At 44.0% G+C, this 25,104-nt stretch overlaps 1 protein-coding gene across 1 annotated transcript in view; it reads right to left on the bottom strand.

Annotated features, from left to right (window-relative positions):
• Nucleotides 1-1,630: 1,630 nt before the first annotated feature.
• mei4 (meiosis-specific, MEI4 homolog (S. cerevisiae)) overlaps nt 1,631-25,104 on the bottom strand; it is a 29,103-nt gene continuing 5,629 nt past the window's right edge. Inside the window, exons 4-5 of the mRNA XM_032584965.1 lie at nt 14,639-17,365; nt 1,631-4,800 (exon numbers count right to left, since the gene is read on the bottom strand). Of these exons, the coding sequence (XP_032440856.1) occupies nt 17,129-17,365 (237 nt within the window). The 3' untranslated portion in view covers nt 1,631-4,800; nt 14,639-17,128. The remainder of the gene's footprint in view (nt 4,801-14,638; nt 17,366-25,104) is intronic.

Here is a 25,104-nt window from a genome sequence, read left to right as displayed (position 1 = left end):
GATGGTCTGGAAGTCAGAAGCAGCGATTTGCTGATCACACGCCTCCTTTTCTAACCTCAAGGCTGCGCAGCAAATATGCTGCAAGAGACGATGGGGTGCTTTTACTAGACAGGACAAGACGATGAAAGAAAGTTGTGCGTCATTCAATGATCTCTAAAATGATTTGTGATCAGATGAGAACCAATGCTGAAAATCTAATTTTGAGTCGAGGACTCACACACCACCAGGAAATAGGTTGATCAACTTCCATCCTTTGTCTTCTGCATGTCTAAGACCCAATCATCTTCTCAAATTCAAAAATATTTTATCCATCCCAAAGGAAAATTAAATATTTTCCATCTAGCATTTTCAGATCTGAAAGACCAGTTCCTCTGGTGAACCTTAGGTCTGGTGCCTGGGAAACTACCAACTCAGTGTCAATAAATACAGAGTTGTATTGTCTAAGGACAACTTCGGTCTTCATATCTACTTCTCAAAGTAAATAAACATTTGTCTCCCTGGTTTTGTTCCTTCCCCGTTTGGTTTTTGCTTTAGTCCTTGAGCTCTTTATCTCCATCAGGTGCCCAATCTGCTGCCTAAATCAGAAAGAGCCTGTAATAATAGAGGCCAGTGCTCAGTTTTTCCTCTTCAGTAGAGCAGATCTGACTGAAACTGCAATGCAAGTATTGCAGCCAGACAGGGTGGCTGTGCTACAAGGAGGAGTCACCGCCAAGATGGCAAAGCTGGAGAAAGGCTCTGCTTCACATCAGTTCAATCATTCTGGACTTCTTTGGTGACCTTGGTCCCCTGTGGGGAAGACGGGCCTTTGGTTTGGTCTTGGAGGGCGTTGCTCCTGGTGACCTCTGGTGGCTACATGCGATGCTGTTGGGGTGTCTATTCCGGTCAGCGGACATTGGCCCAGAGGACGCGCTGCTCTGGGGTAATGGAGGGTATGTTGCTGGGTCTGGGGCCAATGCCTTGCTCAAGGGCCCTCAATGTCTCCAACGCAGGGGCTGTTTCCGTTAGGAAGTGCATTCTGCTACAAGTGAGGGTTAGGTAAACTTTGTCTGGGTGTCTAATGTCTCTTTTTGTTCTCATTGTTAAATAGGAATGTTTCTCCTCAGTCTGGCTTGGTTTTACTCTGCAGTTGCACATTGATGGTTTCTCTTCTTCAATCAGAACCTCTGTAGATGATTCAAAAAAGGATTTTACATAAAATTGATAAACTTACACATCCCTGAACATCCTCTCCACAAGGTTGTCTTTGAAAAAGTGTCTTCAATCAGAAGCTTTTTCAAATTTGCTGTAATATAGACTGCTACAGGAGATCTTTCCTGCCAATAGACAATCTGCAATAACTCTGAAGAATTTGACTTAATATGAATTACATTTGATCTCCCTTAGAAATCAATAAAGTATTTTTGAATTTTAATGAAACTTAAAATGTATACAATCCAATATCGAATTTATCAAATTTAATAACTAGACCAACAGCAAAACTCTGGACGATGTGGCTGAATACCGAGGAGTTCATTGGTTCTGGTGTTGGACCAGCAGTTTCTCTGGTCTGAAGGGATAAATAAAGCTAACAAACTTTCAAAAAGCAGAAGCAACGCATCATTCAAAGTTTGCTCTTTGCTCTTACAGGAAAGTAGTTTAAGTTTTTTATTAAGCTTTATTTCACCAGGTAAAAAGGGTAAAGAGTGACCAGCTAAGAGGTCAGCGGCACGGAAATCACTTGAAGCAAAACAGGCATTTTACATGCAAAGGGCAATTAGTTCTAAACAGTCGAGCGAAAAAAGATGGAGCAATAGCTCTTAATAAAGTTAGCTAAAATCTGGATAAAAGGTTCCGTTTTTCATGAACGTCTTTAACAGACTGGTTCTGTTCATGGACGTCTTTAGCTTTTAAAAACAACGTTTCCAAAACAAGTTTGGAGAAGATTCCAAGAGGAAGGAGTAGAGTAACTAAAGCCACGAGTTCCCAACGCCGGGAACTTGCTAGTGAATATCAGTGGCATTCATAAGGACTGCCGGCTGTTTAGAAAACTACACAAAGAAAAGAAGTCAGTGAGTTTCCTGCTCTAAGTCAAAAGGCAGATTTTCCATCCTGTTCACGATGACGGGTGAGGCGACGGATCGCGTCTCAAACCTCAGAGCAGAATGATGAAGAACCGTGTTCAAGACATGGACACAAGGTCACCATAACCACGGGTAGAAATGTTGCTGCTAAAGCAGCTTGGGGCCCAAAGCCAGAGGAAATATTAGTTCTCTTAATAAAAACCAAGCTTACGCTTTATTTTGCAAACCAAATTAGTGATATGCAATTTAAAGGAAAGCTCAGAATCCAGCAGATAATTATAACTGCCAACTTGTTTGGTTTTAATACATGTGCTCAGTGACATCAGCACCACTTTTGTTTGTTCAGCTTTTAAAACTAATTTCAAACACTGCAGATTTGGACAATATCAACAGCAAATTGTAAAAACTCAAAGGCTTGTAAAAGTGAAGAACTACAAATAAAAGTGTCATCAGCATAAAAGTAGTGACATTTGACAACTTCAAAAACATTATTTATATTAATGTGAAATCAGATGGGTCCTAAAACTGAGCCATGACGTGCAGAAAAGATTAGACTATTACACAAACTGAGCTCTTATTAACAAATAATCTGCAAATCCAGTCGCTGCTTGGCTCCTACATCAATTAAAGCTTAAGTTTAGAGTCAAAAAGGGCCTGCAGCAATGAAATGTTCATTTAAACAACTTAACATCTCAGATTTATCAGTCATATTTTTTGGGTTTTTGATAATGAACCTTGAAAATCTGTTTTTGAGTCATAAGTAGAATCGACCAGTTTCCAAACCTTTGGATCATTTAAGTTTCAGATAAATAGTATCCAGAGTTTTCTCTAATAATTTATTTCACAGCTGATGAAACCTGAACCCATCAGCCCCAGATTTCCTTTTTCTGCCTTTGGACAAATCATTCCCCTTTCAGATGATTGACAATTTCTGAAGAAGAACCAGGGAAACGGATCTAGTTCATCTAAAATGATTCAGAACATGAAGAACATGTAGACAACAGATGAAACATCAGAATTTTTGTCTAACTAGACAAATCAAAGAATGACCAGGAGCAAGTCCCTGAACCACCAAGAGGGGGCGCTACTGTGCTCATGCTGACCACTAGTTGTTTTTTTATATACTTTATTTTTATTTGTTTTTAAGCATACATGTACATAGAATCAAACAAGAGGGCTAGGGCAGGTAGCAGACGATCACACTGATGATCATTACAATCTTACAGACGAAGGGAAAATAAAAATAAATACAGAGGGAAACGGAAACTCCCAGCTGTCTGTCTGAGTGATGAGGAATCACAGAAATTAACTGTTGCACACCTTTGGCTATAAAATGATTCCATTTTTCCCAAAGTCTTTCTCCTTTCTCCTTCTGGAGACATATTATAAAAGTCAACGTTTCCATATTGTGCATCAGGTTTATAATGTTCACAAGGTTGGAGCCAACATTTAGTAATCGCCTTCTTGCTTACAATCATAAATATCTTCAACAGGCATCTTCAACTTATTACCGAGTCCTTCAGGAAGTATTCTGAGGTTCATAGCAGGAAATGAAATGACAAAGTTATACACAGAATTTCATAGATTACTTGGTTAACATCCTTCCAGAAGGTCTTCAACTGTGGACAGTCCTAAAAGATATGAAAGCAGCCCACAGAGACCACACCGCACCCCCTCCAGCCAGAGAACTGTGACCCACCCAGCTTCGATCTCTGCTTTGGCGTAATAACAAATCAGATTAGATTCTTCCAGCAGAAATCGTGCCATGTTAAAGAATTTGTGGTGGACAGAGAATTCCTCCAGATCCACAGTCAAGCCTCAGGTAAAATTATTACATTTGCTTCCTTTTCCAATCGTTGTCTGATATAATCAGTTGAGTTCTTATTCATAGGTGCTAAATTTCTATAAAATTTGCCGATAATGCCTTTTGGATTTTTGCCAGCATATGAATCCATAAATATTTGTACTTTTCCTGGCTCTGCATCCAAGTCAGAGGTTTTGATTTCTTTCCTAAAGAAACTTCGGACCTGCAAATAACGGTAGAAATCTTCTCTGCCCGCCTCATAAGTCCGGCACAAATCCTCAAATTTGACCAACTCCCCATTTTTAATTATCTGACCGCTAGTTTTAATGCAGAGGTGGACGAGAACAAAACAAACTGTGCAAGTACTAAAGTTAAGGTACTGCACCACGAAACAGGTATGAGTTTCCTAATGACAGTAGGAAGTGTGGAAAAGCCAAAGTTTCACCAGCAGGACAATTTTATCATTCTGTAGGCTAACTGCTACGCTAGCACAACCCAGGTGAAGCAGATGAGCAACGAGATCTTCTGTTCTCAACCGGCTGCACAAACCAGCAGCAGAATACTTTGAGTTTCCTTTACAGCAAAACATTTAAAAAGACCAAGAATCTGTCATTCTGTTGTGAACAAACTCAACTTAAATACTTGAAAACTTCCTCAGGGCTTCAATTTCCTCTAGTTTGGCTTAAAACCAGCTGCAGAGATGAGGGGACATTATAAATCTGATAAAGGGGCCAAATCTCCTCTGTTCCCCAGAGGATTGTGGGAAGCCACAGGTCAAAGTGAGACGGACAGCGCCGCCGCCCCCCCTGTACCTGCCAGCCGCTCTCAGGACTCGTCTTAATGATTTCTCCACTTCTCAAAAGCAAGATGTGAACTTCAAACGTCTGCTCTCTTTCTGCCAGCTACGTTCCACTCTGGCGAGGCCCGACAGATGACCTGTGGAGAAGGACAGAGATTTAGCTGAGATTTACTGGTTCATCAGAGGAGCCGGCGCTGCCCTGCAGATCGACCGCAGACGCTGCCAGTTCAGGCTGGACGTCTACAGAATACTAACAGGATCCTTCCCTGAGGCTAGAAGCAGCACACAGGCTTCACATGCGACACCCACTACAGGAAATTATTCCTTCAGTTTGTAGAGTAGAGCGCCTTGGTGAAGGATTCACTCCCACTGAATGTTTTCACATCGTATTCCTGTTCCAGCGTCACAGGCAGATCAACACGAAGCAGCCATGTTTCCTTCATGGCCAGAAAGGTTCAATGATTTTTAACTCTTAAGGAGAATTTGGAAAGCATGTAGCAGGCAGAGCTACGATGATAAATTGACTGGACCTGCTGAGGAGGCGATTAGCGACATGGAAACCAGGTGAGAATAATTAACAGGATGGGTGAAGAGCTGTGCTGAGCATAACCAATTAGTATTCCTCTGCCCACCACCAGGGGGCCGAGAGTCTTGCTCAAGGACACAACGACAGAGGCAGACTTATCAAACCAGCAACCCAACGATTAGGGGTCAAAGTCCCACCGTCACCAAGCAGAAAGTAACAGTATCCAGGCTGCAAAAGTCACTTTGCAGCCTGGATACAGTTTGTGTCAATCTCTGGAGGAAATTAGGGTGAAGGATGATGATGAATAAAAAGAGAAGAAAATCTGACTATAATGAAACAGACGGACTGACGTCTGCCTCCTTCTGGGACTCCCTCGCTGTCTGGTGCTGGCTGCTGACAGCAGAGCGACCCCCCAAGGACAATGATGTGGCAGTGCTGCATCAGTAACATCAGCTCCAACAAATGCCCCAACTCTCTGCTTTCCTGACGGCCACTCTCCATTCCACGTCTCGCTGGGTATTTATGTCAATCACTTTCTGCTGGGGTGCTTTCTGCCTCTCCCACGACGGCCCGTCTAGACTATCGGGCTCAATAAAGGCTCGCAGCTCACTGCGGTCCAGATGGCGACTCTGAGTAAGAAAGATGGCCTCCAGTCCATGCTGGGACCTGGGGTTCCCCTCTCTCTACATTGGCACTCTGTGGGTATCCAAAGACGAAGGGATCTATAGTCCCTCCAGTGACTTCTGGTCTTCCTGGGTCTCCTCCAGTGTGACGTACCCAGAGAAACTCAAACCCGAACCTCCTCTAATGTCTGTCGGTGTGAAAGAGCGGGGGCTTTGCGCCTAACTCCCTGAGGATGAAGCAGCTTCTCACCTCACACCCAAGACAGAGACTGACCTCCCAACAGGGGAAGGTCAACAAGCAAAGGTCAGCTGGACTTAGACTCTGTCAGATTACTGAACTCTGGACATTTGCAGTGCGTTAAGCTGCCATTCTGACATGTCTACTGCACCATGTGACTGTATCATGTCTGTCTCTAAACTCCCATCAGAAATCATTTTGATGTTTAGTTCCAATAAGCGGCCAGAAACCTGGGAAACACGGTGATCTGAGGCACATCACCAACTGTGAAATATTCGTTTTAGTTCATTCATACGACCTGCACCATAATTTGTCGCCATTTTACTCCTCCAATCCACCTGACCCTCCGTCTGCTGACCTTCTGACCCCTGGACTGACCCACTGAGGGTGAATCTAATCAAGCTGGAGTGACGATCAGGAAGCAGAACCACGTTGGCCCAGAACCATCTGATGATTCTGAGGAGGAGCAACCAGCAGGACCAAAAGAAACCATCGGATGTGCTAATTTTCTCGCAGCAAGGTTTCCGCTCCTCCGACCCAAGAACATCTCAGCCACTTCCATTCAAGCAGAAAACCAGACCAGAAAACAAAAGGGAAACAAATCCCACCAGGGAGCCTTTCATCTGAATCTCTAATTGAAATCAAAGGTTCTGATTCTGCCGGGCCATATTTGGACGTGGATTACACAGAAACTCTTCGTTGTCTTGGAGATGAAGGGACCTGCATGTCCTGCTGGTCCAACACAGAAACGTTCATTCATTCATCGCAGCTGATCAACCAGCAGGTTTCACTTTTTATCCATTACTAATTCATGCAGGGATTAGTCCGAAATGAAATCAAAGCCTCCAAGATGACGGTGCACACACACTCACAGACACACACACACTTGCAGACACACACTCTCATTCACTCCTAAATGTTACATTAAAAGCCATCCTTATAGAAAATAAAAAATGGCTCCGCATGTTTCAATTATAATCCGTTCATCCGTGGAGAAACTTTACTTTCATTCTTCAGAAATAACGGCCAACAGTCGGCTCTCTGTCCTTCGTTAACAAAAACAGGTTCAGACTGCAAAATGAGCCGGGTCAGAACCCGCAGCCGGGTTCAGAGCTGGATCCTTCAAGTCGGTGTCCTGGAATTATTCATCCACGTTTAGTGATGAGGAGAAAATGAACGGATGAATAAGTGTTAGCGGTGAGAAAAGGCTGGAGTAAGAAGCTGTTCCAGAGAGAAATCTTCCTTCAGCAGTTTTTACTCTCAGGCTCAGCTGAGGTGTTTCATAGAAAAGGTCAGAGGTCACAAAGCGGAGCAGCAGCTGCGTTTAAAGGCCGGCTCCTCAGAGCGTTGGCTGTGACCCGACCCGCTGCAGAGCAAACCGCTGATCCAAACCGACCTGGATGGTCACTCTGAAACAGGAAGCGCGCAGCTTCAGGTTGTGACCACAAAGGTCAAGAGGTCGCTCTGAGATTGAAACGGAGGTCAAGTAGAGTCGAGTCGAATCCAGGTAAGCAGAGAAAAACTCCTCAGGTTTTTCAGGCTGGACTTTTTATAACTAGTTTAACTTATTACAGAAATAGCCTGGAGTATTAGCAGAGACATTTCCAGAAAATTAAAAGATGTCTAAAGCAAAGAGTGACTAGAATAATAAATGCAGCTTCAACTGCTGCTAATGTTCAACTGGCAGGAACGACAGGAGCCGCAGAAAACTGATTATTAATGCAGGAAACATGTCGGGCATACAGCAAGGCGCTTTATTAGTGCAGAACATTTTCAGCAACAAGGTCATTAAAATGCTTTCAGATAAAACTAATGAAAATACGACACTGCAGTGGCAGTGAAGGAAATGATCCAGTTAATCTGGAAAACCAGCTGGATTTCAGAGATGTACAGGAGCTCAGGGTTTCAGCTGTTTTGCAGTTCTCTGGAAGTTTATTCCAGATCTGTGGTCCGTAGAAGCTGAATGCTGCTTCTCCATGTTTGGTTCTGAATGCAGAGCAGAACCAGAACTAGCAGGTTAATCCAGCAGCAGCGGATCTTCATTCCGTTCAGTCATTTATAAACTACGGTAGTTTAAAGTCTCTTCTCTCAGTAGATCAGGGTGATGTTCTCCATCTACAGTTGAAACCGTTTCTGGTTTTAAACGGGATTTTTTATGAACTTGTAGGTTGCTCTCTGCCAGGCGTTTTTCCTGACACCAGATATAAAATATTTAACGATAATCTCCCAGAAATTTACTGCATGAGACTCTATGCGCTAACACTCCCTGCGCTCTGATGTCTGATCATCACACTGAAACGTCCGGGACTCGTGAGGCAGAGCAATACGAGAAACTTCCAGCTCTGATTAGCTCTCAGTTCACTCTGCTGCGTTTCACTGCAACAGCCCTCTTATTGCCAAAATCAAAGAGCAGGAGACGTAGCAGAACGAGCGCGCTCACGTTTCCATGAAGCCACAATGGAGTGATGAGAGAAAAACTAAATTAATCATTTGGGATGTCGACATTAACGCATGCCATTAATGCTGCATATCGCAGAACTAAATTAACATTTAAAACAAAATGGCTTCCTTCAAGCCTCCCTCAATATAAAAACCTGGAAAACTCAGAATCTTCAGACAAGTTTGCTTTGAGAAAATAAAACATTTTTACAAAACAGTGGCAGTTTATGACATGGGCTAAATGGGCAGTTGCCCAGGGCGGCATCAGTAAGGGCAAGGCCACCTAGAACTACAAAATTAAATATATCTCAGTTTTCCCTTGAACAGGTTTGCTACGACCTGTATGCATGTGAAGTGGAGCAAGACGTTCTAAGTTGCTATCAGATGGCGTTAATGTCTTTCTGCCAAAACAAATAAAATCACAAAGTTTTTAACTGGATGGAGCGCAGCAGCACAGCAGGAGGGGTTTGCAAACTGCATTTCTACCTTACAAAGTTAGGCCTAGTGATTAATCCGTGCCACAGGGTGAGTAATCTGATTACATTTTAGATCGATTGACAGCACTAATAATAATAGTAATTGAAGATGGGACCTGCAGCTGATCGTCTGCAGGTTTCTGAGTGATGGCAGGACATCGGCACCTGGATAAGACCTGCAGCAAGACGGACTGCCTCTAATTAATGAACAAACACTTTCATTCCAAGAGGAAATGAAAGGATTACAGACAACAAAGAAACGCCAAACACACCCAGATGGATGGAAACCAAGCGGAGATGAAGCCAAACGCTCCTGGACGTTTGAGTTCAGCATCATTTGAATCTGAACGATTCAGATTCCTCGTTTCAATTCTAAATCTTAATGGGTCAAAAGAAACTACATGGTTGAAACAGGCTAGCTAACCAGATTTGGATCAAATATTCTTAACCTCAATGATTTTTAATTCTGGAAGCTTTTTCTCTTTTATGGACTTAACTATGATTTTTTTCGCAGAGCTTCTAGCTGTAGAAATATAAAATGTACTTGAATATAAATGTTATAAATCTTGACTAGAAACTTCAGGGAGCCGGGTGTGTCGAGTCACTTCCTGTCACCGGTGCAGCTTCCTGTGGATCTGACTGGTTTCCAGAGTTTCTGTCTGATGTTTCTGAGTTAATCTAACACACAAAGCCGTCAAAGGTTTCCTGCTGCACTAATGACTGGTTTTTCTCTTAGAGGCTGAGCTAAGACCATTGCCGTCATCGACTCAGACCGTGGGTAAACAGGTGATCAGGTGTAGATCTGGACTACAGCTGAGCAGGAAAACTGGCAGAACAGAATCATAATCTGGAATGAAGCAATTTTCCTGAAATTAGACGAGGTTTCTGATGTTTAGTCTGGAAACCAGTTTCAGCTCCTGACTGGTTTCAGCTCTCCAGTTCAGCTGCGGTTTCCTGACGTCTGGGACAGAAACCAGCTGGCTTCGATAACTCACTCAAAATAGCATGACTTGGCCTTTCTTCCTGCTGACCGTCAGCCTAACAAGCTCATTAGACTGAGATTCCTTTTTGAGACGAAACATCATTAAAAAGTTAGAATGTGACAAACTTCACTTCCTGTTGGAGGTTAGTTCGTCCAAATGCTAATGGCATGCTAACAACACGCTACCGACAGACTAAGGACAAGGTAATGACATGCTAATAGGCATGATAACAAATTTAGCTGAACGATTAATTATCTCAAAAATTATTGCGATAAACAATAATATTGTTTGAAGACCTTTTTACATTGATTTAGTGGAAATGATGTAATAAAGCATGTGATTTCCTGCCAAAGATAGATACACTTTATTTTCAAAAGAACACTTAACTGATAAACTAATAAACAAAACAACCAAAAACGAAATAAAATGGATTCTCAGTCTCCATTAACAAAAAACCCATTTGAAAAAAAAACTAAACAACATAAAGCCGAAGTGGAAATAAATACTGCATTCAACCAAAAGAGTGCAGATTATGAAGTCTGTATATTATGTTGCCCTTCAGTAATAATTAGATTTAAATAGAGAAAATGGGCACATCGACTACCTGATGCAATAGTTCACACTACATGATTTTTTGCCCCGATTTTCCCCTTAAGACAATCTTAAAACGTTGGTCTTTCTAAGATTGTGTGGTGTGTTACTGTAGATCATCTTGGCCGCTCCGATCCAAATCAGGGATTTTCCCCGACTGGGAGCTTTAACGCTTCCTGTTGAATGTGACAGGCAGCCAATCAGAAAGCGCAGATTCTCCTCCGCGCTTTCTGAGGGGAAATTACGAAGGGGAATCCCAAACAGCTGAAACGGCGCAACCCGAAGTCCAGCGGACATCGGAGATGATACGTGGAAACAACATTAATGTTTATTCAACATGCAAAGAATATAGAAATGACAAGGGGAGGAGTTGGAGCGAAATTGCTACCGCAGTTGATAAACCCGGTAACTTTTCAGCTGTTCTTCGTTAACGTGACGTAAATAGTTTATAATGATTTTCATTCAGTCAGGACTTTACGCTGACACTAGCCACATGCATTGCAGGTAGATTGTAGTAAAGCATTGATTAATGCCTGGTTTTAAAATTAGTTCACTGGACTTGTAGCCATTATTTTGTGCCCATTGTTGGACACCACACGGCAGGAACGAACCCGATCGGCTAATGTGTGGTCTGTCAGGTTTTGAAAATGGCCGACAATCGGCCGACAGCTCTAAGATCGTCGTCTGCGCTGAGCTTTACACTGAGGAAATGAGGAAGGGAGGGTCAGTGGAGAGCACCGGAGTTGAGCCTTTTCTCATTCAGTGTCATCAACAGAAAGAGAAAAAGGCCGGAAGAGACGATAATGCCGATAATTAAAATGAGGTTGATAGTTTTAATTTATCGTACGATTAATTGATTTATCGTTTATCGCGCGACAGGCCTACATGCTAACAACACCCTACCGACAGACTAAGGGCAAGCTAATGACATGCTAGCAACACACTACCCACAGACTAAGGGCAAGCTAATGACATACTAACAACACCCTATCGACAGGCTAAGGGCAAGCTAATGACATGCTAATAACACGCTACAGACAGGCTAAGGGCAAGCTAATGACATGCTAGAAGGTCACAGCATCTGACCTTTGATGAGGTCAGTGTTTCCAGGTTAGTCGGTACTTTAGGGTCTGATCCTACAGGATTCTTTTTTCTGCTCTGTCGTCACATTTAAAAGCCAGACAGTTAAAAAAATAAATGTCATTAGATGGAGATAACCTGAGAACTGGAGAAAAAACGTTTGTAAATTATTTTATTTGTCTGACTGAACCAACCTGAAGCTGCATTCACTCAGATCCTCCAGATTCTGCTCGTGTTTAAATCAGAGTCCGAGTGAAAAGAGGGAATCCAAACATGAGGCTTTTAACGGCGTCTGGTGACAGTTTGCCTTTCCTGTCAGCTGATCAATAGCAGAGCAACAACAGGTGGAACGATCAATAAGAGATGAAAGACGGAGGAAAAGTGATCCAACAGCGGCTGGAACGCTCAGAGGAGCTGATGAGATCTCAGCGTTCAGCATACCTTCAAGTTCTGATGAATATTTAAAAAGCAGAGAGGAGGAAGAGCGGTGGCTCCACTTCGCTCCCTCATTAACAGATGCCTACAGCGGGTCGACCCGGCACCACAGGTCCAAACTAGAGCTGCAACGATTTCATTCATGTTGGCAGATTGGCCGATACTCACATGTGAAGCCCAGTTTATCTTCATCAGCAAAGATCTAAAAATCAGCCAGCAGTGAGAGGTCTGACTGTTTTTCTCAACCACCGATCAGGCCCCGCCCATTGATCAGGCCCCGCCCACCGCCATGTCTGCAGTAAGATGGTCTCTCCACTGTTTCTCTTTTTGTATTCAGCGACATTCAGACAAAAATAAATATTGACCAAAATTGGAATCAGAGGTTAAGATGCAGAGAAGATGCAATCAGTGCTGCCTCGGTCTTGTGTAAAATTCTGCCCCCCTGTGTTGGGAGCGTGCACTGCAGCCAGAGAGACGGTCCGACCATTTTCACGGCACCTGATTGATTTCTCAGTGATGCAACTCGTATAATCATATCAAGGTTGTAACTTTCAGTTTAATAGGCAGCTAGGAAAATAGTACAAAAATAAATGAGGTCTTCTTACACAGTTGTTGTGTTTTTATCGCCAAGAGAATCGGTCTTTTTCCTACTTTTGTCATGTAAGCCTGACAAATAAGTCAGTCACCAAATACAGGTTTCCTACATCATGTGTAAATTTATGGTTTTTCATTGCTGATATTATAGGTTGCAAACTGGCTGATAGCAGGTCACAAAATAATTAAGACTTTGTGAAAAGATGAGAGTGTAGGCTTTCTAGAAAATCCCGCACTAATGCAGGCCCGGCAGCATGGGAGGGCATTAGCCGCCCACAGAGTCAGCCGTGCCCCCTGGACTGGAAGCGGTTTGTTACAGTAGGGGCTTCTGCACGGCCCATATCTGTGCCCTCTAACTTTTTTCAGCAGTTAAAACTGTTTAATCCGTTGTTGTAACCTGTTATTCCGAGCCGCCTTTAAACGCAACATGAGTGCTAAGACACTTGTGCTTCGTTTATACCTGTGCGGCAGAAGGAGACCTGCTGCTGCTGCGCAGAGCTGCTCAGGTGTGTTAGAATCATGGCAGCGAAACGCAAAGAACTTTATAGTTTTTCCCCCAAACTAACCGACAGAGTTCAGTAAAGCTGATGGATGCAGGTAATGTTAGCCAACAGATGACTAGCTAATGTTAGCTAACAGATGACTAGCTAATGTTAGCTAAAAGATGACTAGCTAATGTTAGCTAACAGATGACTAGCTAATGTTAGCCAACAGATGACTAGCTAATGTTAGCTAACAGATGACTAGCTAATGTTAGCCAACAGATGACTAGCTAATGTTAGCTAACACCAACACTGCACCTTAAGCTTGTTAAGCCTGTAGCCTCTAGGCTACTGTTGTTGTTTATGTTCAAAAGTGGGTAGTACTGGTTACATTCACTTGAGTGACTTTTTTGGAAAGGTACTTATAAGAATAGTTTTACTGCACTGGTCCTCTCTCTTTTACTTGAGTCATATTATTAATGTTACATAGATTCATTTTGCCCCCCCCCGTCTGTTTCCGGGGCTGTTCTGATGTAACGACTCAGAGCTGCAGCAGCGAATCAAACAAAGGAGAACCAGGAGGCCCGGCTGCATGGCGCTGGTCGAACCGCCCCGAACCGCTTTGGACCAGTCAGAGCTCTCACTGAGATCCAGCTGAACTCGTTGCTCAGCTGGGCTTATGGGGAAACCTCGACCCAAAAAGAATGCCAGCTGTCCAGAACCGGGCTGGATACAAGGAGGATTTTACTACAATTTACTACTAGAAGCCAGAAACCAGAACCAGGTCAGGACCAGCATACTGATGAGGCGATCAAGTGTGGTTCTAACCCGGTTCTGACCCAGTTGGGCAAAGCGTCCTGAACCCAGACACAGCCCAGATCCATTAAACTTTTTCAGTTTCACTGCATCACATCAGTTCAGCACCTTCAGACCAATCCATGAGTATAGATTAATACAGGGGGTCAAACTCCAGTCCTGGAGGCCCTGCAGCTTTTAGATGAGCCTCTGCTGCAGCACCTGGACAGAATAATGAGGTCATTAAGGTTCTGGGGAACCGATCTACACAAGGAGGAGGTCATGAAGCCGTTTCATTCCAGAGTTTTGTACCTGTGGCTCATCTAAAACCTGCAGGACAGCGACTGGAGGACTGGAGTTTGACACCTGTGGTTTAATATTTTAAAATCTTTTATTTTTATCTGCTTCAATTTGACCTTTTTGTCCCCAAAAATATATTCATTTTTGCAATCTACTCTTTAATTATTTCATGATTTATAACAAAAATCACACCTAACCTTTAAAGTATGAAACAGTCACAGCAGACATATTTGTACTGACTGCATCTTTAAGCAAGGACGTAAAGCCACGTAGTCCCCGGCAGCTAGCGACCAGCTAGCTTAATGCTCATGAAGCAACAAACACACACACAATTCGGCGGGTCGAAGCGACACAAACACACAGATACAGAAACATCCACAACACATTTTCTTCAGTTTTATCTAATTAATTACCTTAAAAAAAGAGGAAATGATCCCACCAGACCGGATAGCAGCGCCTCCATTCCTCTGCTGCTTCTTGTTCTTTTGGCGGTTGGCAAACGACGAAATTAGTGCATTACCGCCACCTACTGGTATGGAGTGTAAATGCCTGTACTGAATGAAGGAAAAGGCACATTTTGAAATGACCCAAAAGTCATAACTGGAAAATCTATAGACTGCACCTAGAAATCCAGAAAAACTCTATTATATCCTCACAGAATGAGGAAGACAGAAATGTTTTCGTTTGATGGGTTAACTTCAGGGCTTAGAATCCATAAACCAGTTTCAGATCCTGAGCCCAACTGGATCCCAATGAAGCTCCAGAATGGAAAACCTAGCCTTACCCGGAAGCTAAGAGAAGCATGCCGACATTAGCATCCCGGAGAGGTTAGCATCCCCGAAACATTAGCAGCCCACCAACGTTAACATCCCAGAGATGCTAGCATTCCAGAGACATTAGCATCTTGGCCTTCAGCTGGACACTCTAGAACCAGGCAGAACTCCATCCTGCAGGATCTGGGTGCTTCTCTACGGTCAGTGTCTCTAATGGCTGACCGTCAGTGAACGCGTCTCTAATCCTGATGAAGATTTCTCTGAGGATAAAATCTGTTCTGCTAGTTGCTGTGCGGTAATTAAACTGTTCGCTGCCGTTGAATCATCCGTCACATGAAGCCGCAGAGCGAGAGTCTCGCTGCGATTAGTTCCCACATCAGTCAGGGTCAGAACAAGGTCATTTCATCTCTGCAAATCATTCACTTAGGAAACAAAACGCTTTCATTTTCACTGAACCTCCTTTCAGTCGTTTGGATTCAGTTTCTCCCCTATAAAAAGATTATTGGGTATTTTATTGTTGAACATATTTTTCCCCAGAGTATTTTAGTAAAAGTTACACTTTTCTTTTTCATTAAAATAGTTTTTTATTCCAGTTCCAGTCCTACAGTGAAACATTCGAAGATCAAATCTGCTCTGAACTGATGAAGGATTAAATCTACAGACCCAGAATTATTCATACCCCAAAACATTTAAGATTCCAATTATTTTTCATTCAACCAAGAAAACAAAAGAAAAAATATCTGGGTTAAAAACCTTTTATCCTGCATAATCGATACTAGCTGCTCCTCTTCCTCTTCTCTTCCTCTTCCTCTCTGCTGTGACACTTTACCATCCCGTCCGACTGTTCAGGTTTTCTCTGTGTTTGTTAAAATGTAACATCGTTCGGTAAAGTGAACTAATTAAACAGACGGCTACCTTACAGCTCAACAGACACTAAAGGCCCCATAAACAGAAACTGTGGTTCTGCACAGTTCTGACCCAGAGGGGCTCAATAGAAAAGCATTCCACACTTTTCAGATTTTTACTGTAACAAAACAAACCAGGAATCGCTTTCTGGTGGGACAAAAAGCTTTGCTAGCTATGCTAACCGCTAATATTTAGCATGGACGGTTTTTATTAAAGAGTTGACGGTTTGACCACACCAGCAGTCGGTCCAGATGAGACCCATCAGGGAGCAGCTCACGTAGGAGGGCCGGGTTCTGTTCCCCGGCCCGGCCCAGTTCCACAGGATATGAAAGATCAGGAGATGCAGCCGCAACGCAGCGATGCTAATCGCTCTGTGACCATGACAACCAGCAAGCCTGGGCCGATGGAACCAATTGGTGCTGATGGGACCAGTCAGGTTGAGGACGGCAGCTGTTAGCATCAGTTTCCAGTTGAGCAGCTGAAGCTCTGATGAAACTGCAGAAAACAGCTCCGAGATCAGATCGGACCGGACCGGACCGGACCAGATCTCTCCTGCAGTCAGGAATCTCCAGTATGGGGCAGTGTGGTGCAGCAGCAGTTAGCCACAACCCACACATGGAGGCCTTGGTCCTCGACGCGGCCTTTGTAGGTTGGAGTCCCGGTCTGGTGACCTTTGCCCCTTGTCTTCTCATTATCCCCTTTCCTATTTCACTATCAAATAAAGGAAACTAGAGCCAATAAAACCTAAACAAAAGAATCAGCACAGATTATTAATCCTCTCAGATGAGCAGCAGCAGCAGCAGAGGAGGTTAAACAGGAGAAGGTTGTGGGTTTGATTCCAGTGCAGTTCTGGTTCTGGTAAAAGCTAGAACAGAGAACATTCTGCAGGGACCCAACATCAGTCCAGAACCGCGGTTCTGGTCGAGATCACAGAACCTGAAAGGATGAGGAGAAACTTCATCTCTGTTTCCTCGGCTCTGGTTGTTGTTCTTCTGGTCGCCATGCCAACCACCTGCATCCCAGCACAGACAATGCCAATGAGCGGTTGCTTAGCAACGTCAGCAAGAAGCTGTTGGAGCTGCAAAGGAAACCCGACGCCCTGAACACCATCATCTTCACCACCTGCTGCAGGTCTAGATTTTACGTATTTCTATCCAACCATCTCGACCTTTGATCACAGGATGAACTGAAACTGGAAGCGGATTCGTGAATTTAATCCGTTTTCTAAAACAGCAGCTTTCCGATGCGCCACATCAAGACGGAGAACAGAGGAAACTCGTCCCACAGCAAGAAGACGCGGAGCTCCAAGCGATGCAGGAAGGCCGTCTGCGCCACCTCCAGCTCCGGCCTCCGCTGGGTCGAGTCCAGACCCGGCAGAAGCCTCTCCAGAACCCACAGCAAGTGGCAGGAGTTCTGGTACCGGTCCAGGGGAAAGGTCCGGAGCGCTGAGCTCTCCTGCACCTGCAGAAAGATGGAAATCAGACCCTTTATCAGAGAATTAGCAGTTAAAACCATCAAACTGAGATCAAAGCTGCTGATGTCACTTCCTGCTGGTTCGGTTCAGACCAATGAGAACCACACAGAGCAACAATAAGTTAGTTGGAAGGAAGACCTCTGGGCTGGTTCTGTCAGAGGAGACGGTGCAGAACCAGGGCGCCGGGTTCTGGTGGCGCATGATAAATGTTCTGTTCTTCTGCAGCACCTTATCAAGTCCAGAGGACTCCAAAGCTCCGCTCTGCATCCACCCAACTAGTTCTGCAACTAGTTCTGTTAGCTGAAGAACTAGTAGCTGCAGCTAACAGAGGCCAGGCAACCTGGCAACCAGGTTACCTGGCAACCAAGTTACCTGGGTACCAGGTTACCTGGGTACCAGCACCATCTGCTGGGCTTTGACCCGATCTTCATCGTTCCTCCAGCTGCTCTTCTTCATCCTCAGAGAGATGAAAAACAATCCAGGAGATGCAGTCCTTCTGCCGACGCCATCGCAGGAGAAACAGCAAACCGCGGGTCATGATGTCATAATATCAGGTTATGATGTCATAAGGGGGACGGACAACCAGAGGAATCTGAAATGCTCCATGCAGGAAACGATGAAAATTATCTCCTCCAAACTGCCTGACCCTGAACATGAAAAAGCTCAGAGAAATGACCAGAAACCCAAAGCTCAAAGGGCAAAGGTTGTTGGACCATCAGACAGCTGAGAGATCCATCAATGAGCCAAAGCAATGATGGAAATGCTCATTTCTCCAATAGTTCTCTTTACTGTGAGACGTCTAATTGCTCAGGTGCAACAGCCAGTCCTGAGGACACAACTACTCCGTCAGCTCATCCGCTGACACAAAGCCAGTTCGGTCCACAGCTGCACTTCCTGAACGCAGATGTTGACATCTGGACTTGAGTTTAGTCCCAGAGAAAGCAGCGCATCGTCTCGCTTCCTGACATTAGCTTCAGCTAAATGGTCTCATGAGGACGGACAGGAAGCTGACTGGAGGAGCCAGCAGAGCCTCCAGAGACAAAAACATCCTGGAAAACCTGATTAGGCTGAAGGTTTAATAAATATTTAATATAGATTTATTGTTAGTGTTGCCATGGAAGCATGTGTTTTAAAGGGTTTCCCAGGTAGACCGAACAAACATCTCTGGTTTATTTGAGGAGTTTATTTTAATGAAACTTTGTGAAATTGTTCCAGAAATAATCACAAGATTATCGTTATGTTAAAATGATGCTGCTCCCAAACCCAACGATCCGCTTCAAACTCCTAAAATCCCGGAAACCCGAAGGTTTCATTCACCCTCAGCAGAGCGACGAAACACCAAGAAATGAGTCCAGAAGCTCAAAGTGGCAGAAGGAGGAACAGATTCTGCAGAAAAACAGACAAATCTTCAATAACTTCAGAAAATGCCACACAGCTGGAAGACTAAAGACCTTGGGGAGAAAACTAGGAAGAGACCGTCCAGAACCTCTGCAACAGACCAAGGAAGGACGGAGTGGACAAAGGAAATGTCCAGATTCAGTCAGAAGGACCTGGAGCTCTTCTTCTGGTTCTGGTTCTTTATTTAACCAGGAGATTAAACTCCATCAGATCAGACAACTCCATTACTAGATTAGACTGGACGATGGTCAAGTCGTGGCTCTACAGAATGGACCCGGTTCTACCAGCTGGACCCGGTTCTACAGACTGGACCCGGTTCTAACAGCTGGACCCGGTTCTACCAGAGACAAACATAAGTTTTCAGGGATTACTAAAATATGCGTCAGGATGCAGCGCCTTCTGTGGCGCTGCAGTCCGCTGGGTCACTAGGTGGCGCTGTAACGTGGCTTTTCGGTGCTTTTTCAGTTGGCGATGTTATGGCGAACGGCTTCACGTTTGTCCTTGCAGAGAGCCGATGTGGGTCACAGATCTACGATCATGTGGATCACATGAAGACACGGCGTTTTGAAACCTGTCCTCTGAAAAAAACCATTAACCAGGATGTGTGAGAGGAAAATGTTTAAATTTGAAACTTTATTGTAATTTTAATTGTCTGGTTTTAATTAGAATGTGTGGAAATAAGTCAATTTAGAATCAATAATAATCATCTTTATTGTCTACAAATGTGGAAATTAGCCTTTGGCATCGAATGGTGGCTAAAAACAACTGAACGTCTGAGTAAGTTCTTATAAATATCTTGGTTGCCCACAATTTGTTGGGCCTTTTGTTTTGTCTGCATTTCTAGAAATCTCCCAGCATCCATTGCTGTGTGCCGATTATCGTTTTTTGCCTTTGCTGACGATTCTATTCTTGTCCTTTGCTGGCAGGCGTCCGTCGCAGGCGCACACGTTACAAGTTTCATTTCATGTCAGGTTCTCCAGTGTCACTAAAAGCCAATTAGCCTGAGATGTGATTCTGACCTGAGCTGCATAAACTGAAGCAGCGCTACCTGCTCTAATGAGTGCAGGTTATGATCTGAGACGCCAACATGCAGCTAACACTAAAACATCACAGCAGCTCACCAGGAAGAGTCCGACCTGGAACAAATGAGCTTTCAGAGATAAAGGAGCCAGTTTCTATGAATCTGCATCAGCTGAAGGTCTGACTCATCGACACAAACACACCAATAAGTCCTTGATTTGAAGAAATATTTAATTTTATCTGAGCCAGAACAGATGGAGTTTTGTGGTAATTTAATCTGTCCTCTCCTGATATTTAATGCAGGGAGGAGAGCAGGAGCCTTGGCTGCACAGCCTCAGTGTAAATTGAACTGGCAGTGCCCTTTAGAGACAGCAGATGTGACGCTCATTTCATCAGCTCTGCAGCCAACTCTGAACCATGCGTGTCTGGAAAAATTCAATATCCCCGAGGCAAACTTAATATCATTAAGGCCAATCATCACAGCCACTGACCGGCCATGAAACCCATCAGGACGCTCTAATGAGAGTCCAACACCGGCTCCAGTCAAACTGCACTTCAACTGTCTGCTGGGCCTGAACATCCGCAGACCAGGTTTTACAGCAATATGTTGCTGTAAAACCGCTGCTCAACCACATTCACCCACCAGAACCTCGGTACCATCTTCTCTTCACCCTGAACCCTGTTTGGTTCTGGGTCCTTTGGTGCTCAGAGGTCAGGTGGACTCTTGGTCTCTGATCATCCCGGTCGACTCAGAGCCTGCGAGGTTCTGTTTGATTTTGTCATTCACTGTTTTCTCAAGACCTTTAACCTGCTGACTGAGGCCTGCAGAGTCTGAGATGGAGCTCCTTCTCCGTACGTTGATCCCGCGCTTTAACCCCTTCGCCGCGGCACAAAAAATGACAATAATGAAGTGAAGAAAGAGTCAGTGATCGCATCACATCCCAAGCCCACCACTCCTGGTCCGACTCCACATTCAGACACATCTCCACATCTCCTCTATCATAGTTCTAACTATCTGATCTAAAAGGTAGTTAGAACAGATACCTGTGCTTCTCATCAATCCGTCCTACCTTGTGGTAACACGATGCTGCGTCACATGCTGCTTACTCAGCAGATTTCTTATCCTACCAGTGGAAGTTTTGTTTCCTCTGTTTTATTTTGAAGGCTACGGTAAGCTTTAATTTATTTATTTTATATCTTGCTTTCATTAAGCTGCTGTATTACTTCATGCTTTACGTTTACATGACAGGCAGCTTCTATACATATTTATAAATGGCTTTAGATTGAAATGTCATTAATACTGTAAACAAGTCATTGTTTGGCGGTTAAATCAGGACAAAATATGTTGCTTTGTGGGACCTTTTGTCCCTATACGTTAATGTTGTTTAATAACACTCTTTTTATTAAACCTTGCTAAATACATGTTGGTAGGAATATGTGGGATTTAAGCTGTAATAGCTGTGTAATATTAGTGTATATTAATCATATCCTATCGTTTCAGGAATACAATGACGGACAACGAAATTTAAAAGGTGCCATCAGTCAGTGCATATGCTTAAAAACAAAAAATAACTGTCTCACAATTCACACACAATGTAAGAATTAACAAATAACTGGTAAAAAAAAAAAAAAAAAAATTGATAAAGTCTGTCATACAACGAATTATTGGGCAAAAAACATTTTTGCCCAATAATTGGAGACATTTGTAGATGTCTCCATTTCATTAAATTTCAATAAAAACTTGTTTCCCCTGTCTGATACTGTTTCATTCTTACAAAAACCTCTGTATTTTAAATATTTTTCAAAAAAGTAGGAGAAAGCTAATTTCAGCAGAAAGCTACTTCTAATAAAAGTTTTCAGCTTTCAGGAGAGCCTGAACTGAGACTGAGAGCTCCTCCAGCTTGGATCCGGCCGGCGCTGACACAGCAGAACCAGAGCAGCGGGTCTGGGTCACTGTGTTTCATGGTGGGGCCGGTCCTTGTCAGACTCCAGCAGATGGTGCAGCTCATCAGGACGCTGATGACTGCAGCACCTCTGAAGCTGTGAACGAGAACATTGACCTCGACCACCTGCCCATGACCTCAAGACAGACGTGTCACGTCCTTCAGACTCCAAATACAACACAATCCTCATTTCAGTTTATTTATAAAGCAACAATTAACATGTCAACTTGAGGCATTGAAGTCACTTCATTCCAGTCAATCCATCAGTGCATCAAGTTCAGTTTATAATTACTTTACTGGTCATAAGGTTTCCATCTAAGGAAACACAGCAGAGCATCAGCATTCACTCCTGACCAGCAGGGGGCAACACTGGAAAAAAACAGCCTGAATTGTGTTGACTTTAATCCTTCATACATAATAGAATGGAATAGAATAGAATAGAATTCAACTTTATTGTCATTGCACTGTCACAAGTACAAGCAACGAGATGTAGTTTGCATCTATCCAGAAGTGCTCTACGAGATATAAATATTTATTTACAGATGTACAAGACTATGTATGGACTATAAGGGGTTATAGCAAGAGATATAGATATTGTGTATAAATATAAATATGGGAGCTATATACACAGATTATACAGAATATACAAGAATGTTAGGGAATGGATTATAGATAAATAATGGCAGATAAAATTTACAGGTTGTATGTGTGTGTGAAGAAAACAGTCCGTGATGTGTGTGTGTGTGAGGATAGTCCATGTGTTATTGTTGTATGAGAGGATAGGGGAGTACAGTCCTTATAGTTTATGTTTTATGTCAGGAGGCGTTCAAAAGCATGACAGCTGTGGGAAAGAAGCTGTTCCGGTGCCTGGTGGCTTTTTTTTCTTTTCTTCCCAGAGCACCCTGCCAAGCTTCTCACCAAGACTCCTACCAAGCTTTGCACCCAACGTCATTCTGAGCATCGTACCAAACACCTAGCGTCGTACCGAACAGGGAAAACCCAAAAAGAATATAACACGACAGTCCAAACAAAGCAGAACAGTCAAGATGGGGCCTGCCGTGAACAGTCCAGTGGGTGGTGACGAAGGAGACGGACCCATCGTGGCTGGATCGGCAGGCGGCAGCGGCACAGGAGGCGGACCTTTCAGGGAAGGTCTGGCGGACGTCCCGGAAGCCGACTGGACCCACGAAGAGGCGATGGAACAGGCTAGCAGTTGGTTCTGGCAGCTCAGGCAGCCTAGGCTCAGGAGACTCACTGTGGGGACGGGGGCGCTGAGACTCACTGGGGGGCGTCGGGTAATTAGTCACTGATGCATGAAAGTCACTTGGCCCACTTCCTGGGGCAGGAGCTGCGGTAGGGGCAGGAGTCGTAGATGGGACTGGAGTTGTGATACCTGGTCGAGGTGGTAGTGGTTTTCCATCCATGATTGCCAGGGCGGCCTGACGTTCCCACTCCGCCTCCTCAAACAGCTCCACCAAGCCTAGGGAAGGGAGCTGGAGGAGCCAGGCATCTAGAACAAGGACACATCCGGTCGCTATGCCGAGACGTCTACAGGCGGAGCAGGGTTTGGCAGTAACATCTATGTATTCCTTGTCTGTGGATCGTAATTCTTCAAAGTCCCTCTCAAAAAGTACATCTCCTGGATCCATTTTGTTGACTGAATCTCTTACCGCAAAGCCTCACCATTACTTTTCTTGGTCGGGTCATTCTGTCACAATATGTGGTAGTTGGTGGTGAGGATGGATGCGGAGGACCCACTTTGTGGTGTGAAAATGGTAGTTTTAATGACATTTATAGGTGAGTACAGAAATCCAGGCAGCACAGGTGAGCGATGAGACAAGGAAACGCAGACACTGGTAGCAACTGGGAATACTCACAACAGAACATAGACACGACATTGACAAGACTAAGACAAGGACTTGACGAACACACAGAGACACAGATGGGATTAAATGAACAAGGGAGTAATCAGGGAAACAGGACACAGCTGGAATCAATCAAGGGGTAGACAAGATGATACAGGAACTAAATTGACAAGAAAAACAAAATTTCAGTCCTCACATAATGTATCTTAGTAAACTACAAATACATTTGACTGCTCGGCCAATTAAACTAGGCCACCTCTCCCAGATTTCACTAAATCCATTCTGAAATGCTGTTAGAGGTGCGGATGTCCCTAGCAGCAAGAGGGGCCCCTAAGTCAAATTCTGCTCAAGGCCTCATTCAACCTTGGACCGGCCGTGTATGAAGCTAGACCTGCTGCACAGAGCATCTCTGCTGCTGGATGTTGAGGGACAAACAGGGGATTTAATTTATGCAGCTTTAGTAGCTCCTTCATTTCATGTGTGTTGAGATTTTGATAAGCGTCACAGAATGGTTGCCAGGGCTTCATGGGACCGGTTTCTCTGATGTCCACGCGGCGCGCAGCAACTCTGACTTTAAGTAGACAAAGCATTTGACATGCATTGTGTCGCCACAAAAAATATAAGAAAAATAAACCAACGTGCTGCGCTAGTCACAAGGCAAACGCGAAAGTTCCTCCACGGGCTGAACCCCCGGTCCGTAAGGCACCGGCTAACCAGTAACTCAAACTTTATCAATACAGACAGAGTCAGCATTTTGAGACGTCAACGCACATAATGCTTTGTTCACAAAGAAATATTCTCACTGCACGCCCAACGCGCAGCTCGAAATGTGTTTCTGTGAACACCGATTGCAGCTCAATGTGAACATTTGTGGTTGACATTGAGCTGCGCCAGCGGAGCAAACGCACTGAGTTAAACTTTACTCTTTCATTGATAAATTCTATAGAGAAACATGGATCCTCACAGTGGGTTGATATAAATGTCCAAATAGGTGAGCTTTTATGAGCGATCCGCACCGAGGTGAGCTACAGAGATCAAGACACCACAGCGCGAAGCGGCAAAAGAGGCGCCAGCGGTCTGATTGGTGGGCGCTCCCTGTTCAGTGCATCAACTATAAAATTATAAACCCGTTTTGTCTTTCAGGAATAATTCTGCCCCTTCGGTGAAATGTTCACCACAGAAGAGAAGCTTGCAGTTCGGCTAATTTAAAAAATTATTTTTCTTTTATTAATTTTTTTTGATAAAAACAAAAACACACAACGCTTAGCCTGGTGCGTAAAGTCTGGCGGCCCGCCAGGCTTATAATACATTGGGGGGAACCTGCTGGGGGATCCCAGTCCGTCGAGCTGCATCAGAGTAACGTCCCTCGCTAAGGGACGTTACTCTGATGCAGCATAAAACAACACAGGGAGCTGGATCTTTAGAAAACCGTCCCCTATGGAAGAACTGAAATTCAAAATGGATTATTTTTAACTTTATTGAGGCTTACTCTGCTTTGTA

This window comes from Xiphophorus hellerii, chromosome 15 (assembly GCF_003331165.1).
Source record: "Xiphophorus hellerii strain 12219 chromosome 15, Xiphophorus_hellerii-4.1, whole genome shotgun sequence".
Classification (NCBI taxonomy): domain Eukaryota; kingdom Metazoa; phylum Chordata; class Actinopteri; order Cyprinodontiformes; family Poeciliidae; genus Xiphophorus; species Xiphophorus hellerii.
Note: the sequence above shows the minus strand (reverse complement) of the source record. Positions and strands in the feature narration are given on the sequence as shown.